This window comes from Mirounga angustirostris, unplaced genomic scaffold (assembly GCF_029215605.1).
Source record: "Mirounga angustirostris isolate CCGP_5_RB_7025 unplaced genomic scaffold, mMirAng1.0.hap1 SCAF_1, whole genome shotgun sequence".
Taxonomy (NCBI): Eukaryota; Metazoa; Chordata; class Mammalia; order Carnivora; family Phocidae; genus Mirounga; species Mirounga angustirostris.
This window is the reverse complement of record NW_026991709.1, coordinates 511,866-523,761: the sequence shown is the minus strand read 5'-3', so window position 1 is coordinate 523,761 and position 11,896 is coordinate 511,866. Positions and strand designations below refer to the sequence as shown.

The 11,896-nt window shown below is 54.3% G+C and overlaps 1 protein-coding gene across 1 annotated transcript; it reads right to left on the bottom strand.

Annotated features, from left to right (window-relative positions):
- Positions 1–161: 161 nt before the first annotated feature.
- CUNH21orf58 (chromosome unknown C21orf58 homolog) lies at positions 162–11,262 on the bottom strand. The gene is made up of 7 exons (XM_064577211.1): positions 11,230–11,262; positions 10,373–10,433; positions 9,982–10,115; positions 8,415–8,765; positions 5,677–5,788; positions 746–885; positions 162–362 (listed from the first exon to the last, which is right to left on the bottom strand). Exons 1-7 carry the CDS (start codon positions 11,260–11,262, stop codon positions 162–164), a joined length of 1,032 nt encoding a protein of 343 aa, XP_064433281.1.
- Between the last annotated feature and the right edge of the window lie 634 nt (positions 11,263–11,896).

The window sequence follows — 11,896 nt, the reverse complement described above, 5'->3', positions numbered from 1 at the left end:
GACCCACCTGCCTCCCTGGGGAAGATGGGAGGGCCTTTCCAAATTCCCTGCTACAGCCTCGGACCGAATAAAGATGGGTCCACTGGCTTGTCAGTAGGGGTGAAGAGGTACAACCCAGTTCCTAGGGATTCCCACCCACAGACCAGGAAGCTGGCCTTGACTTACGGGCTAAGGGCTGCTGACGACAGGCCAGCCAAGTTGTGCAGGGCTGGCAGGAAGCTGGAGGCAGGTGGGAGGGCGGTGGCCGAGACCACCGTGGGCCACGTGCAGTAACCAGCCAGGGAGCCAGGTGCTGGGATGGCCTGCAGGGGACCTGGGGGCGCGTAGTGGTGGTGGTGATGCACGGAGGGCTGCTTCTGCCTCTGGCTTGCAGGAGGACAAGGGGAGCCCGCTGCAGGTCCTCAGCACAGCACACCCACCAGCCTATTTCAATGGGGCGGGGCGGGGGGCGGGGGCGGGAAGGAGGGAGGGAGGGAAGGAAGGAAGGGAGGGCCAGGCTCCAGCAGAGTTCATTTGGCTCTAGGAAGCAGCTTTCTGGGCCCCAGATTGCATAACTCATTCCTCATCTAGGTGGGAATGGGGAGTGCCAGGGGGCTTCACAAGCAGATCACAGACCCAGGAGTCAGAAATGTGCTTTTCAGAGTTACACAGATGCACGGACTTCCAGAAGAAAAGCCACCCAGGTCCTCTGGTTTTTATTTGGGTGGCCTCCTTTACCTCCGTGCCTGTCCCCAGCTGAGCCTACCTGAGGGGTGGGATGCAGGGGGGCGGCCTGTGATCCCCCGGAGGGCAAAAACGCTGATGAGGGCAGGGCTTTGAGCATCAAGTTTTGCATAATGATCTGGTGCATCTGTGCGTTCTGCATCAGCATCATCTCCACCATGTCTGAAAGGAGAGGTTCCATCACTCAGACCACACGCTGATCATCAGGCCTCTCCTGAGGACAAAGCTTTAGAGCATCGCCGCCGAAGACACACTCAGGGCTCCACAAGCAAGAGGCCCTATGTGCACAGGAAATGGGGATGTGTTCTGAGGTGCAGAACTTCTGGGTTGGAGGATGTGTGTGCTTTGAAGTGTTGTTGGGGGTGCCCACTGGGCTCCCGAGAGGCTGCAGCCCTTCTCACTCCTGCTACATGGGGGCCCCCGAAAGCGTGTCCACATCCTAATCCCCAGGACCTCTGAATGTGATCTTACTTAGAAAGTCTTTGCAGACATAATTAAGAATCTTGAGATGAGATCATCCTGGATTATCCAGGTAGGCCCTATATCCAAGACAAGTGTTTTGTTTTTGTTTTTTTAAAAGGTTTTTTTTTTTTAAGATTATTTATTTATTTATTTGACAGAGAGAGAGAGCAAGAGACGGAACACAAGCAGGGGGAGTGGGAGAGGGAGAAGCAGGCTTCCCGCTGAGCGGGGAGCCCCATGCAGGACTCGATCCCAGGACCCTGGGACCATGACGTGAGCCGAAGGCAGACGCATAACAACTGAGCCACCCAGGTGCCTCAAGAAGACAAGTGTTTTTATAAGAGAGGCAAAGGGAGGTTTGAGACCGCAGAGGAGAGGCCACATGGGGATGGGGCAGAGATGGGACCCACGCGGCCACAAGCCAGGACCACCTGGAGCCACCGCTGGACCCAGACACGAAGGACCATCCCTGGGAGCCTCTGGAGGGAGCCTGGCCATGTGACACCTGGATTTCAGAATTCCGGCCTCCAGACAGAGAAAGTACATTTCCGTTACTTTAAGCCCCCAGGCCTGTGGTACTTTACTAGGAATTTCATCTCTGAAACCAGGAAACCAAGCTCTTCACCAACTCTGGATACTAGGAAACATGTTTTTGTCAGTGTGAGAGGTAAACATGAGTTCTTCCCACAGTCTCGAGGCCCTGGAAATCAGGCAGCCCCGAGGCTCTGTCAGCCTCACCAAGGGCAGGCAGGTCCCTAAAACCACTCACACTCCCAACCAAAAAAGGGGAGCCTGGAGGCTTGGGCAGGGGCTCCTGCAGGGGTGTCCAGGAGCTGAGTAGGCAGCAACCTTCCCACCGGAATCGGCTCTTTGTCTCCAGCCAGCCCTCCTTGCAGATTCTGGGCTACCCAAGCCTCCATAATCACATTGGCCAATCCCTTAAAATACATCTTTCTCTCTAGACATGTCCTGTTGGCTCTGTTTCTCTAGAGACCCTTGATTAAAAGATTTTGTCCCAGGTCTGAGAGCAATGGGGTGGTGGGGGGCACAGAGCCAGATTCCCACAGCAATACAGCTGTGGGAACTCTTATCCCCACAAGACAAGAACATGGAGAGGCTGAGTCTGGCAGCCCTGTTCTGGGCAAAGACCCTTGAGGAGACCCATGTGGGGCCTGTGTAACTGCCTCAGGATAAGGGGCACACGTCGGTGTTGTGGGGAAAGGGGGTCTTCAATAAGTGGCACAGGGCCAAACCGGTATCAAGATAACACCAGTCCCTAACTCATAGCTCACAAAATGTTCCAGGTGGGTCGTAAATCTCAATGTGAGAAGTCAACCAAATCGTAGAACATCTTCATGACCTTGAGTGGCTAAAGGCTTCTTACACAGGACAGAAAAGGCACGAACCCATAAAGGAAAAAGCCTGGAAAACAGAGCTTTATTAAAAATTAAGAACTTGTGTTCATCCGGAGACACCACAAAGAGAGCGATTTGCAGTATGTGTATCAAAAAGGACCCATGTTAGAATACACGAGGAATTCCTAGAAACCAATGAGAGAGGCAGATGACCTGGAAGAAAAATGGGCAAAATACTTGAAAGGGCACGTCACAAAAAGGGAATTCAAACAGCCAATAAATATATGAAAAGGTGACATGCAAATTAGAATTGGAATGAGCTGCCATGCCCACCAGATTGGCAAAGATGAAACAGTCTAAGGACACCGAGGGTTGGTGACTTGCTGCAAGCAATTCTTGTTCACTCCTGTGGAGTGTCGACAGATACTACTGACGAGAGAAACAAAGGAAGAGAAATGTAGCTGCAGTTCGATCTCCTTACAGCTTGCAGCCCACTGATAGATTCCAGAGACGTGCAGAGTGTAACCTTCCTCAAGGAACTGCCTTAGTGCCTTCATGTTGAAAAGGAACCTTATCTTCACAGCAGCTAGCCCCTCAAGGTCCTGAAAGCCTCGCTTCCAGGTTCCTTAGAGACTTACGCTGTCCCTAACCCCCACTACTCAAAAAGTATATAATCAGTCGCTCCTCACAATCCCAGTGCAGCTCCTTCTGCCCACGGGTCCTGTCCCCGGGCTTTAATAAAAACACCTTTTGCACCAGAGACGTCTCAAGAATTCTTTGACTGTGGGCTTGATGATCCCACATCACTACCACTTTGGAAAACTGGCAGTATTTCCTGACCCAAACATCTCATCCCTAGGCATAGGCCCCACAGAAACGTACGTGTCCATTCCCTAGAAGATGAGACCGTGTGGTGGCTCCACAGCTCCAAGAGAATGGGCCCAGAATTTATGGGATAATAATATGATTGAATAGTGTGGGCAGCTGAATGATGGACCCCTAGCATGTACATACCCTAATCCCTGGACCCTGTGAGTTGTGTTTTGTTATATGGTGAAAGGGATGTTGCAGATGTGATTAAGAGTCTTGGATGGAGGGGCGCCTGGGTGGCTCAGTCGTTAAGCGTCTGCCTTCGGCTCAGGTCATGATCCCAGGGTCCTGGGATGGAGCCCTGTGTCGGGCTCCCCGTTGGCGGGGAGTCTGCTTCTCCCTCTCCTTCTGCCCCCCACTCATGCTCTCTCTTGGTCTTTCATTCTCTCTCAAAGAAATAGGATCTTAAAAAAAAGTTTTGGATGAAAGCAACCCATGTATGCATCAACAAACAAAGGGATAAAAGAACGTGGTCCATCCATCCCGGGGAGTATTATTCAGCCTTAAAAAGGCCAGAAAATCTGCCACCTGCCACCATATGATGAACCTCGAAGACGTTCATTATTCCACACGAAATAAGCCAGTCACAGAGGGACAAATACTGTATGATTCCTCTCATAGGAGGTACTTAAGTCATCAACTTCAGAGAGAATAGGATGGTGGGTGCTGGGGGCTGGTAGGAGGGGGACCTGGACACACAGTTTCAGTTTTGCAAGATGGAAAGTTCTAAAGATCTGTTGCACAACAACATGGATCCAGTTAACACTACTTGAACATGTTTAAGACGGTAAATTTTAGGTTTTCTAACCACAATTTATTTTTAAGATTTATGTATTTATTTGAGGGGGGTGGAGAGAGCACACATGCAGGGGGGTGGGGGCAGAGGGAGAGGCAGAGAGAATCCCAAGCAGACTCCCCACTGAGCACGGAGCCCGACGCGGGGCTTGATCAAACCACCCTGAGATCACAACCTGAGCTGAAACCAAGAGTCGGACCCTTCACTGACTGTGCCACCCAGGCACCCTTACCACGATTTTTTTAATTAATTAATTTTTTTTTAAAGATTTTATTTATTTATTTATTTGAGACAGAGAGAATGAGAAAGAGAGAGCACATGAGAGGGAGGAGCGTCAGAGGCAGAAGCAGGCTCCCCGCCGAGCAGGGAGCCCGATGCGGGACTCGATCCCGAGACTCCAGGATCAGGACCTGAGCCGAAGGCAGTCGCTTAACCAACTGAGCCACCCAGGCGCCCTAATTAATTAATTTTTGAAAAAGAATCTTGAGGTGGGGAGATTATCCTGGATTATCTGGGTGGGCCCAACATAGTCACAAGGGTCCTCAGGAAGCGTGGAGAGAAAACCAATACCAATGTAGATCTGAATATCCAGCAACGCTGGTATTTAAGAACAAGGGGAAATGAAAACATCTGCCAGGAGGCAAACGCTGAGGGAGCTTCAAGGGTCTGTTCTGAAGGAATTGGAAGGGGCTTATTGCGAGGTAATAGAAGATAATTCCAGAAGGGTGGTCTGAGTAGGATGTCAGGATGATTTCTGTAGGAGATCATCCCGGCATCTAGTTTGGGAAGTCGTGCTAAAAGAGAAAGAGCAGCACTGACTGGGTGGGGGGAGGGGGGTGACGGTGCTCCATGCTCCTTCCATCCCCGGGGGCAGGGGGCCCCAGATCCCACGCGTTCAACTTCATACTAAAGCCCAAAGAATGGAAAAAACGAATAAATGAACAAAAAGCAGAATCAGACCTACAGATGCAGAGAACGGTCTGACGGTTGCTGGTGGGGCGGGGGGGTGTTGGGGAAAGTGGGTGAAGGGGAGAGATTGGGTTTACCAGCTACGGAGTGAGTCACAGAGCAAACGGCACAGTATGGGGAATACAATCTATGATACTGCAATTTATAAAATGCTCACGAGCTCTCCAGGATGGTTGTTAGGGTACTTCTGAGAGTTCCTATTTTTACCTTCAAATATTTGATCAGGTCAGAATTTGTTTGGATGGGGCGCCTGGGTGGCTCAGTCGTTAAGCGTCTGCCTTCGGCTCAGGTCATGGTCCCAGGGTCCTGGGATCGAGCCCCACATCGGGCTCCCCGCTCAGCGGGAGGCCTGCTTTTCCCCCTCCCACTCCTCCTGCTTGTGTTCCCTCTCTCACTGTGTCTCTCTCTGTCAAATAAATAAATAAAATCTTTAAAAAATATATTTTTTGTTTCGGTAGAGAATTTTATAAACCCATAACAGTATTAATATGGAACACTTACCTTCCTTAATACTTCCTGCTCTTTGAGTGGGGAAGGCCTGGAGAGGGGGAATCTGTGTGATGAGGGGCTGCTGAGGTAGCTGTTGAATGATGGTGGCAGGAGGCTGGGGGGCCTACAAAGAGCCAGATGATTAGTTCCCTAAACGTGCCCTAGGAGACCATGTTCTACAGCATCCATCCACCCACCCATCTATCCATCTATCTACCCACCCACCCACCCACCCATCTATCCATCTACCCACTCATCCACCTCCCCACCCATCCATCCACCCACCCTGCCCATCCACCCATCCATCCAAGAGAAACTTCAAATGATTAACCCTATACATTGAATTGGTTGCTTAATAGATAGATATTTGAGTCCGGGTATCACCTAGGACATGGTATGTTATGAATGTTTGTGTCCACCCCGAAATTCATATGTTGAAGCTCTAACCTCCAATGTGTCTGTATTTGGAGACCAGGCCTGTGTAATAAAGGTTAAGTGAGGTCATAAGGGTGACATCCGAGTCCTATAGGGCTGGTGTCCTCATAAAAAGGGAGATGCCAGAGAGCTTTCTCTGTCTACCATGTGAAGGCAGTGAGAAGGCAGCCGTCTGCAAGCCAGGACGAGAACGCTCTCCAGGAACCTGATTGGTGATCTGGGACTTCCACCCTCCAGAAACGTGAGAGAATAACTTTGTTGTTTAAGCTGCCCTAGCATACTAACACATAGTCTGCTTTTGTAAGAGCGAGAGCTCAGGCACGCGTGTGGGCGGCTGTGGGGGGGGGGATGGCGGAGGCAGAGGGAGAGTCTTAAGCAAGCTCCTGATGCGGGTTTCAATCCCACCACCCCGAGATCATGACTGAGCCGAAAATCAAGAGTCAGACGCTTAGCCGACTGAGCCCCCCAGGCGCCCCTAACACACACAGTTTCTAATTTCCCCCCATTTCCCGTCTTCAGGAGAGGAAGCTAACATGCGGTTTCATTACTACTGCTTGAATAGAGGTATCCAAGGAACAGGTCATGAAGATAATCTCTGGCTTCTCTCCAGTTAAAAGAAACGTACAACAATTCCAAGCCCACACTAGGTGTTGACCATGCACCAGAGACTTTCTATGTCGCTCCTCTTCTGGATGAGTAAGGCCGTGTCCTTTCTTTCCCAGTTCCCGGGAATGATGGCACAAGCCAGGGCTTGGCCGACTCTCTCTGTAGAGCGCCAGACCACAAATAGTTTGGCTTTGTGGGCCACCTGGCCGCGGCGGTGAAGGCTTCGCTCAGCAGGGAGGCTTCTAAGCGGCCACCGCACAAGGGACGGGTGGTCACACATCACTATGGGCACTGAGATTCGCATTTCACATCATTTTCATATGCCACAAACCGTTCTTCTTTTGATTTCCCCCCCATTTTTAAGAAGATTTTATTTTAGAGAGAGCACGAGAGAGCGCGGGTGAGAGGGAGAGGGAAAGGATGAGAGAGAGAGGGAGAGAGGACGAGAGAGAGAGGGGATGAGAGAGAGGACGAGAGAGAGAGGAGAGAGAGGAGAGAGAGGATGAGAGGATGAGAGAGAGGACAAGAGAGAGCCCAGGCGAGAGGGAGAGAGAGGGAGGGAGAGGGAAAGGATGAGAGAAAGGACGAGAGAGAGGACGAGAGAGAGAGAGGATGAGAGAGGACGAGAGAGAGAGAGGACGAGAGAGAGAGAGGATGAGAGAGAGGACGAGAGAGAGAGAGGACGAGAGAGAGAGAGGACGAGAGAGAGGAGAGAGAGGACGAGAGAGAGACGATGAGAGAGAGAGGATGAAAGAAAGAGGATGAGAGAGAGCCCAGGCGAGAGGGAGAGAGAGGGAGAGAGAGAGGACGAGAGAGAGAGAGGACGAGAGAGGGAGGACGAGAGAGAGAGAGAGGACGAGAGAGAGAGGACGAGAGAGAGAGAGAGGACGAGAGAGAGAGGACGAGAGAGAGAGAGAGGACGAGAGAGAGAGGACGAGAGAGGACGAGAGAGAGAGAGAGAGGACGAGAGAGAGAGGACGAGAGAGAGAGAGGATGAGAGAGAGAGGACGAGAGAGAGAGAGAGGATGAGAGAGAGAGGACGAGAGAGGACGAGAGAGAGAGGGAGAGAGAGGGAGAGGGAAAGGATGAGAGAGAGAAAGGAGAGAGGGGGAGAGAGGGGGAGGGGGAGGGGGAGGGGGAGAGGGAAAGGATGAGAGGACGAGAGAGAGGACGAGAGAGAGAGGACGAGAGGGAGAGGACAAGAGGGAGAGGGAAAGGATGAGAGAGAGAGGACGAGAGAGAGAGAGGACGAGAGAGAGAGAGGACGAGAGAGAGAGAGAGGACGAGAGAGAGAGAGAGGACGAGAGAGAGAGAGAGGACGAGAGAGAGAGGACAAGAGAGAGAGAGAGGACGAGAGAGAGAGGACAAGAGGGAGAGGGAAAGGATGAGAGAGAGAGGGAGAGCCTCAGGGAATGCCTGGGGACCCCAGGCTCTCCTCTGTAATGAAGGGTAAGACCACCTCCTCTCTCCAAAGCCAGTTCTCAGGGCACCTGTGAGGACCGCAGAGGGGAGCCAGGGAGCTCCCTGTGCAGTGCCTGGGACATGGTGAATGCGGCCACTGTTGGCTCCTAGCTGACGGACCCTCTTCGTAATGCTGTGGAGGAAGGCCTTGAGACCACAAAAATCCACAATCTCCCTTTGGATGAGGGGTCTCTGTGGGCACCACATCCTCCCCACATTGCTTCTGCCCTCGGGTCATGAAGACTTACTGAGTGTTGGATAATCCGTGGTGGCTCCACGGCTGGCGGGGGCAGGCAGGCGGCGGGGTAGATGCCCATGGGGGGCCCCTCTGGGGGCGGCGCTGACCCACGGGCTCCTCCTCTGTTCACCCCGCTCCGCGCCTGGGCCTGGGAGCCCTCCTCTAGGAGGTGCTGTTCCTGCAACACAAGGCAGAGCTGCAGCACCCAGAGAGGGAGAGCCCCAGACACTGAAGGGAGGAGATCGGGCGCCCAGGGCGCGCACTCCGCCTGGCACAGCGGCGCACGGACGCGTGGTCCTCCGGTGGGAGGGGGTCTCAGGACGTCCTCGGGGCACAGACCCTCTGGAACTGGAGCCAGGCTCTTCGTGGGGGGCACGCATGAGAGGAACCCTTCATTTCACGTGGCGGGAAGGGGAGGGAACTTAAAACTTCTGTTTGAGTTTACCAAATAACGAACCGGTTTCTGGTTGTTCTCTTTGCCCAGCCAACAGAGTATATTCTCTTTCCTGCATCATCACGATGTGGCATTTTATCCTAACGTATACGTTTGGACTCAATTAATCGCTTCGCATGGTCATTCCCTGTTGCTGGTGCATTTAGTTTGGACGAAGCCATTGGCCACCTTAAAATCCCACTTCCTGTAGGAATTGGGCCCTTTGCACAGCATTTCCACCTTGGGGATGTGCAACCAAAGCAGGGTTTTTCAGCGAACACTCCCGCTGGAACCCAGACTATGGAAAACATGCATGCAGGTGTTATTTTCTCCATGAAGTCCTGGACCCAGGTACGCAGGCTCCTAGCTGCTCGGGATCCGTCTGTTACCCACCCACAGGTCACAGACATCAGGGAACCAGTGCTTCATCCAGGAAGCCCTCCCCCATGCCTCTGGCCTGCTCATGATCAGGGTCCACACAGCTGCTGGACATGCGGCCTACCCAGAGTCTCTGCAGAAGATCTTGCCTCCTCCTCAGAGCACCCAGCAGGGCTGCATCCAGCCTGTCCTTGTTTCCTGCAGGGCGTCACATCAGGCAGGTTCCCACACGGGGCCCAAGCACTGCCCTATGGCAGAAAGCCCTTCCTCGGGCTCTGCTGGACTCTGGTGAGAGGGAGAAGGACCTCACGGGGCTCGGTAGTGAGCGTGACTGGGTTGTGAGCCTGGCCTCCTGCCACCTGGAGCCATCTGGGGGCCCCAAGCAGCCTGGGGGCTGGTACAGTCCACCGAGCCTCAGGTAATGCCATCTGCAGCCTCCTGAGGGAGGGGTCCCCACTCAAGAGGAGGCTCTGAACAGGGTCTGGCCTTCCTTCCTCGGGCACAGCACACCCATTCTCCACCCCCCAGCCCTGAGGATGCCTAGAGCAGCCTGTCCTCTGGGGGAGTCCCCAGGAGTACCCCTGCCCTGGCCCACTCCATGGTTCTGCTCTTACCTGTTGGCCAGGTGACCTGCTTGGCGTTTCCTGTCTGGATTTGAGCCCTGGGCTCTGCCTGCTGTCCTCACGAGTTTCCTGGAGCTCCCACTGCCAAAGGGGCTCTTCCCCATGAACAGGCAGCGTTCTCGTAGGCCTCCCTAGCACCTCACCCAGATGTCCCTGAACTTGGGCACTGTCACCGGGAGAGCGGTCCTCTCCTCCAGCTCACGTGGCCTGAGCGACCGTCGGCCAGGGTTGCAGATGCACAGGAGCGCCTGGTCTGGGCGCCTGAAGATGTGCTCACCTGACAGGTTGAACCCCACATACCCCCCACCCCAGAACAAGCTCAGAGCGACACAGATCGGATCCAGGTGTGGCCACGTCTGAGCTGGGTACCCTGTGGCAGACGATCAGACCTCTCTGGACCCCCTTCTTTTATTTGCAGGATGGGAATGATGAACATATCCCCTCTTGGGGTTGTTGTGAGGGTGTGGTAAGCAATGAGGGTGTGCTTGGCAGAGCACCGTGTGTGTGTGTTCTCCCAGCAGCCTGGGCTCTTACCTGGTACGAGGTGGGGTTCTTCAGAATCCCCTTCCACATTGTCACACTCTTGCTCCAGTTTCTGTGTCGAAAAGGACAGAGTGTGCGAGTGGGTGGGGTCTGGGGGGGGGGGAGGAGCACCTGCCCCAGAGGGTCTGAAGGGACCGGAGTCCCAGATGGAGGTGCTTGGGGACAGAGTGGGGGGAGGCGGCAAGGGTCATCCGCGCTCTCTTAGGACCGTGGGCGTCAGGCTCTCCATCTGGTGCACACAAGCTCCACCTTGAAATCTCAGGGCAGCTGCTCTGATGTGAACGGCCCCTTTCAAGCAACTTTCTGCAGGGCCTGACCCAGGCCCGCTGCATGTCACTGACCACCCACCCTGACCACTTGAGCCCTGGGCTGAGCGGCACGGTCTGGGCCTGTCCTGGGATGACCCCTGCCGGCCCCTCCACGTTGGCCACGGGCCACCCAGAAGAAGGCGCTGTGCTGGTGGGCAGGCTGGCCGTGGAAGATAGGAAGACGGCTGTCAGGATGGACCGCAGGGCCGGCCTACGTGGCTGCAGACCCTGCACCAACCATGGCCTGTCTTCTCCAAACACTGAAGCCGGGAGGCTCTGCAGGGGTTTGTGGGCCCTGAAAATGCTCTGGGCCATGGGTGTATCCAGCCTCCCAGCTGAGAAGCTGCCAGAAGAACCTAGTTGGTTCTGCATAAAGGCAGGGAAAACCAAGAGACCACAGGCCTTCATCGTAAGGCTAAAAAGCACAGGAAAGTATTTTCCCTTGGAAGCAGGAGTATACTGACAGGCATAATAACTTACCTTTTGAATCTGTGCTTCTTTGACAAGCTGTTGAAAACATGATTGCCCCCACTGCCTTACCTTCTCCAAGAGTTTCAGGGTCAGTCGGGTCATCGCATCTGCCACTGAGGAGTCCAGCATCCTGGGACACCACAGACCCACCTCCTCCCTCGGTCTCAGGTTTCGGCAAGCAAGGAGAAGCAGCCCCAACCGTGGTGTCTTTGAAGGGTTCCTGAGCTGGGCTGAGTATACCCCCTGGAGCCTGGCCCGCTGCTGCCAGAGAACAGCGTGTGGGAGGGTGGCCACAGCTCCCGGACTGCCGCGTTGCCGCGGCGGTTGCTGGGCGCTGCAGACACAGGAGGGCCCCAGGTTGCCGGGTTTCCACTGAGAGTCCTTCCCAAGCCCCAGCCTGCCCCCCCCCACAGGAGTTGCCTATAAACACTGCTAATCTCCAGGTGTAGCCAGGTGGGGCTTATTGGGAAGGTGATGAGCAGCAGCTGGGGCCCAAGGGGACAGAGTGAGGTCCTGGGGGGGCAGTCCTGATTCCCCCTGCATTGCCCCCACCCTCAGGACTGAGTCCAGAAGAGTATGGGGTAGGGGTGGGGGGCAGCTGCATCCATCCCCCATGCCCTGCAGGGGCCTACCCTCCCCTCATCCATTGTTAGCTCCAAGGGGCCAGGAGGCCCCCAGCCCCTTCTAGGGACCCTCAGAGCCAGATGGGTGTGAAGCCTAGATACCAGGAGGACAG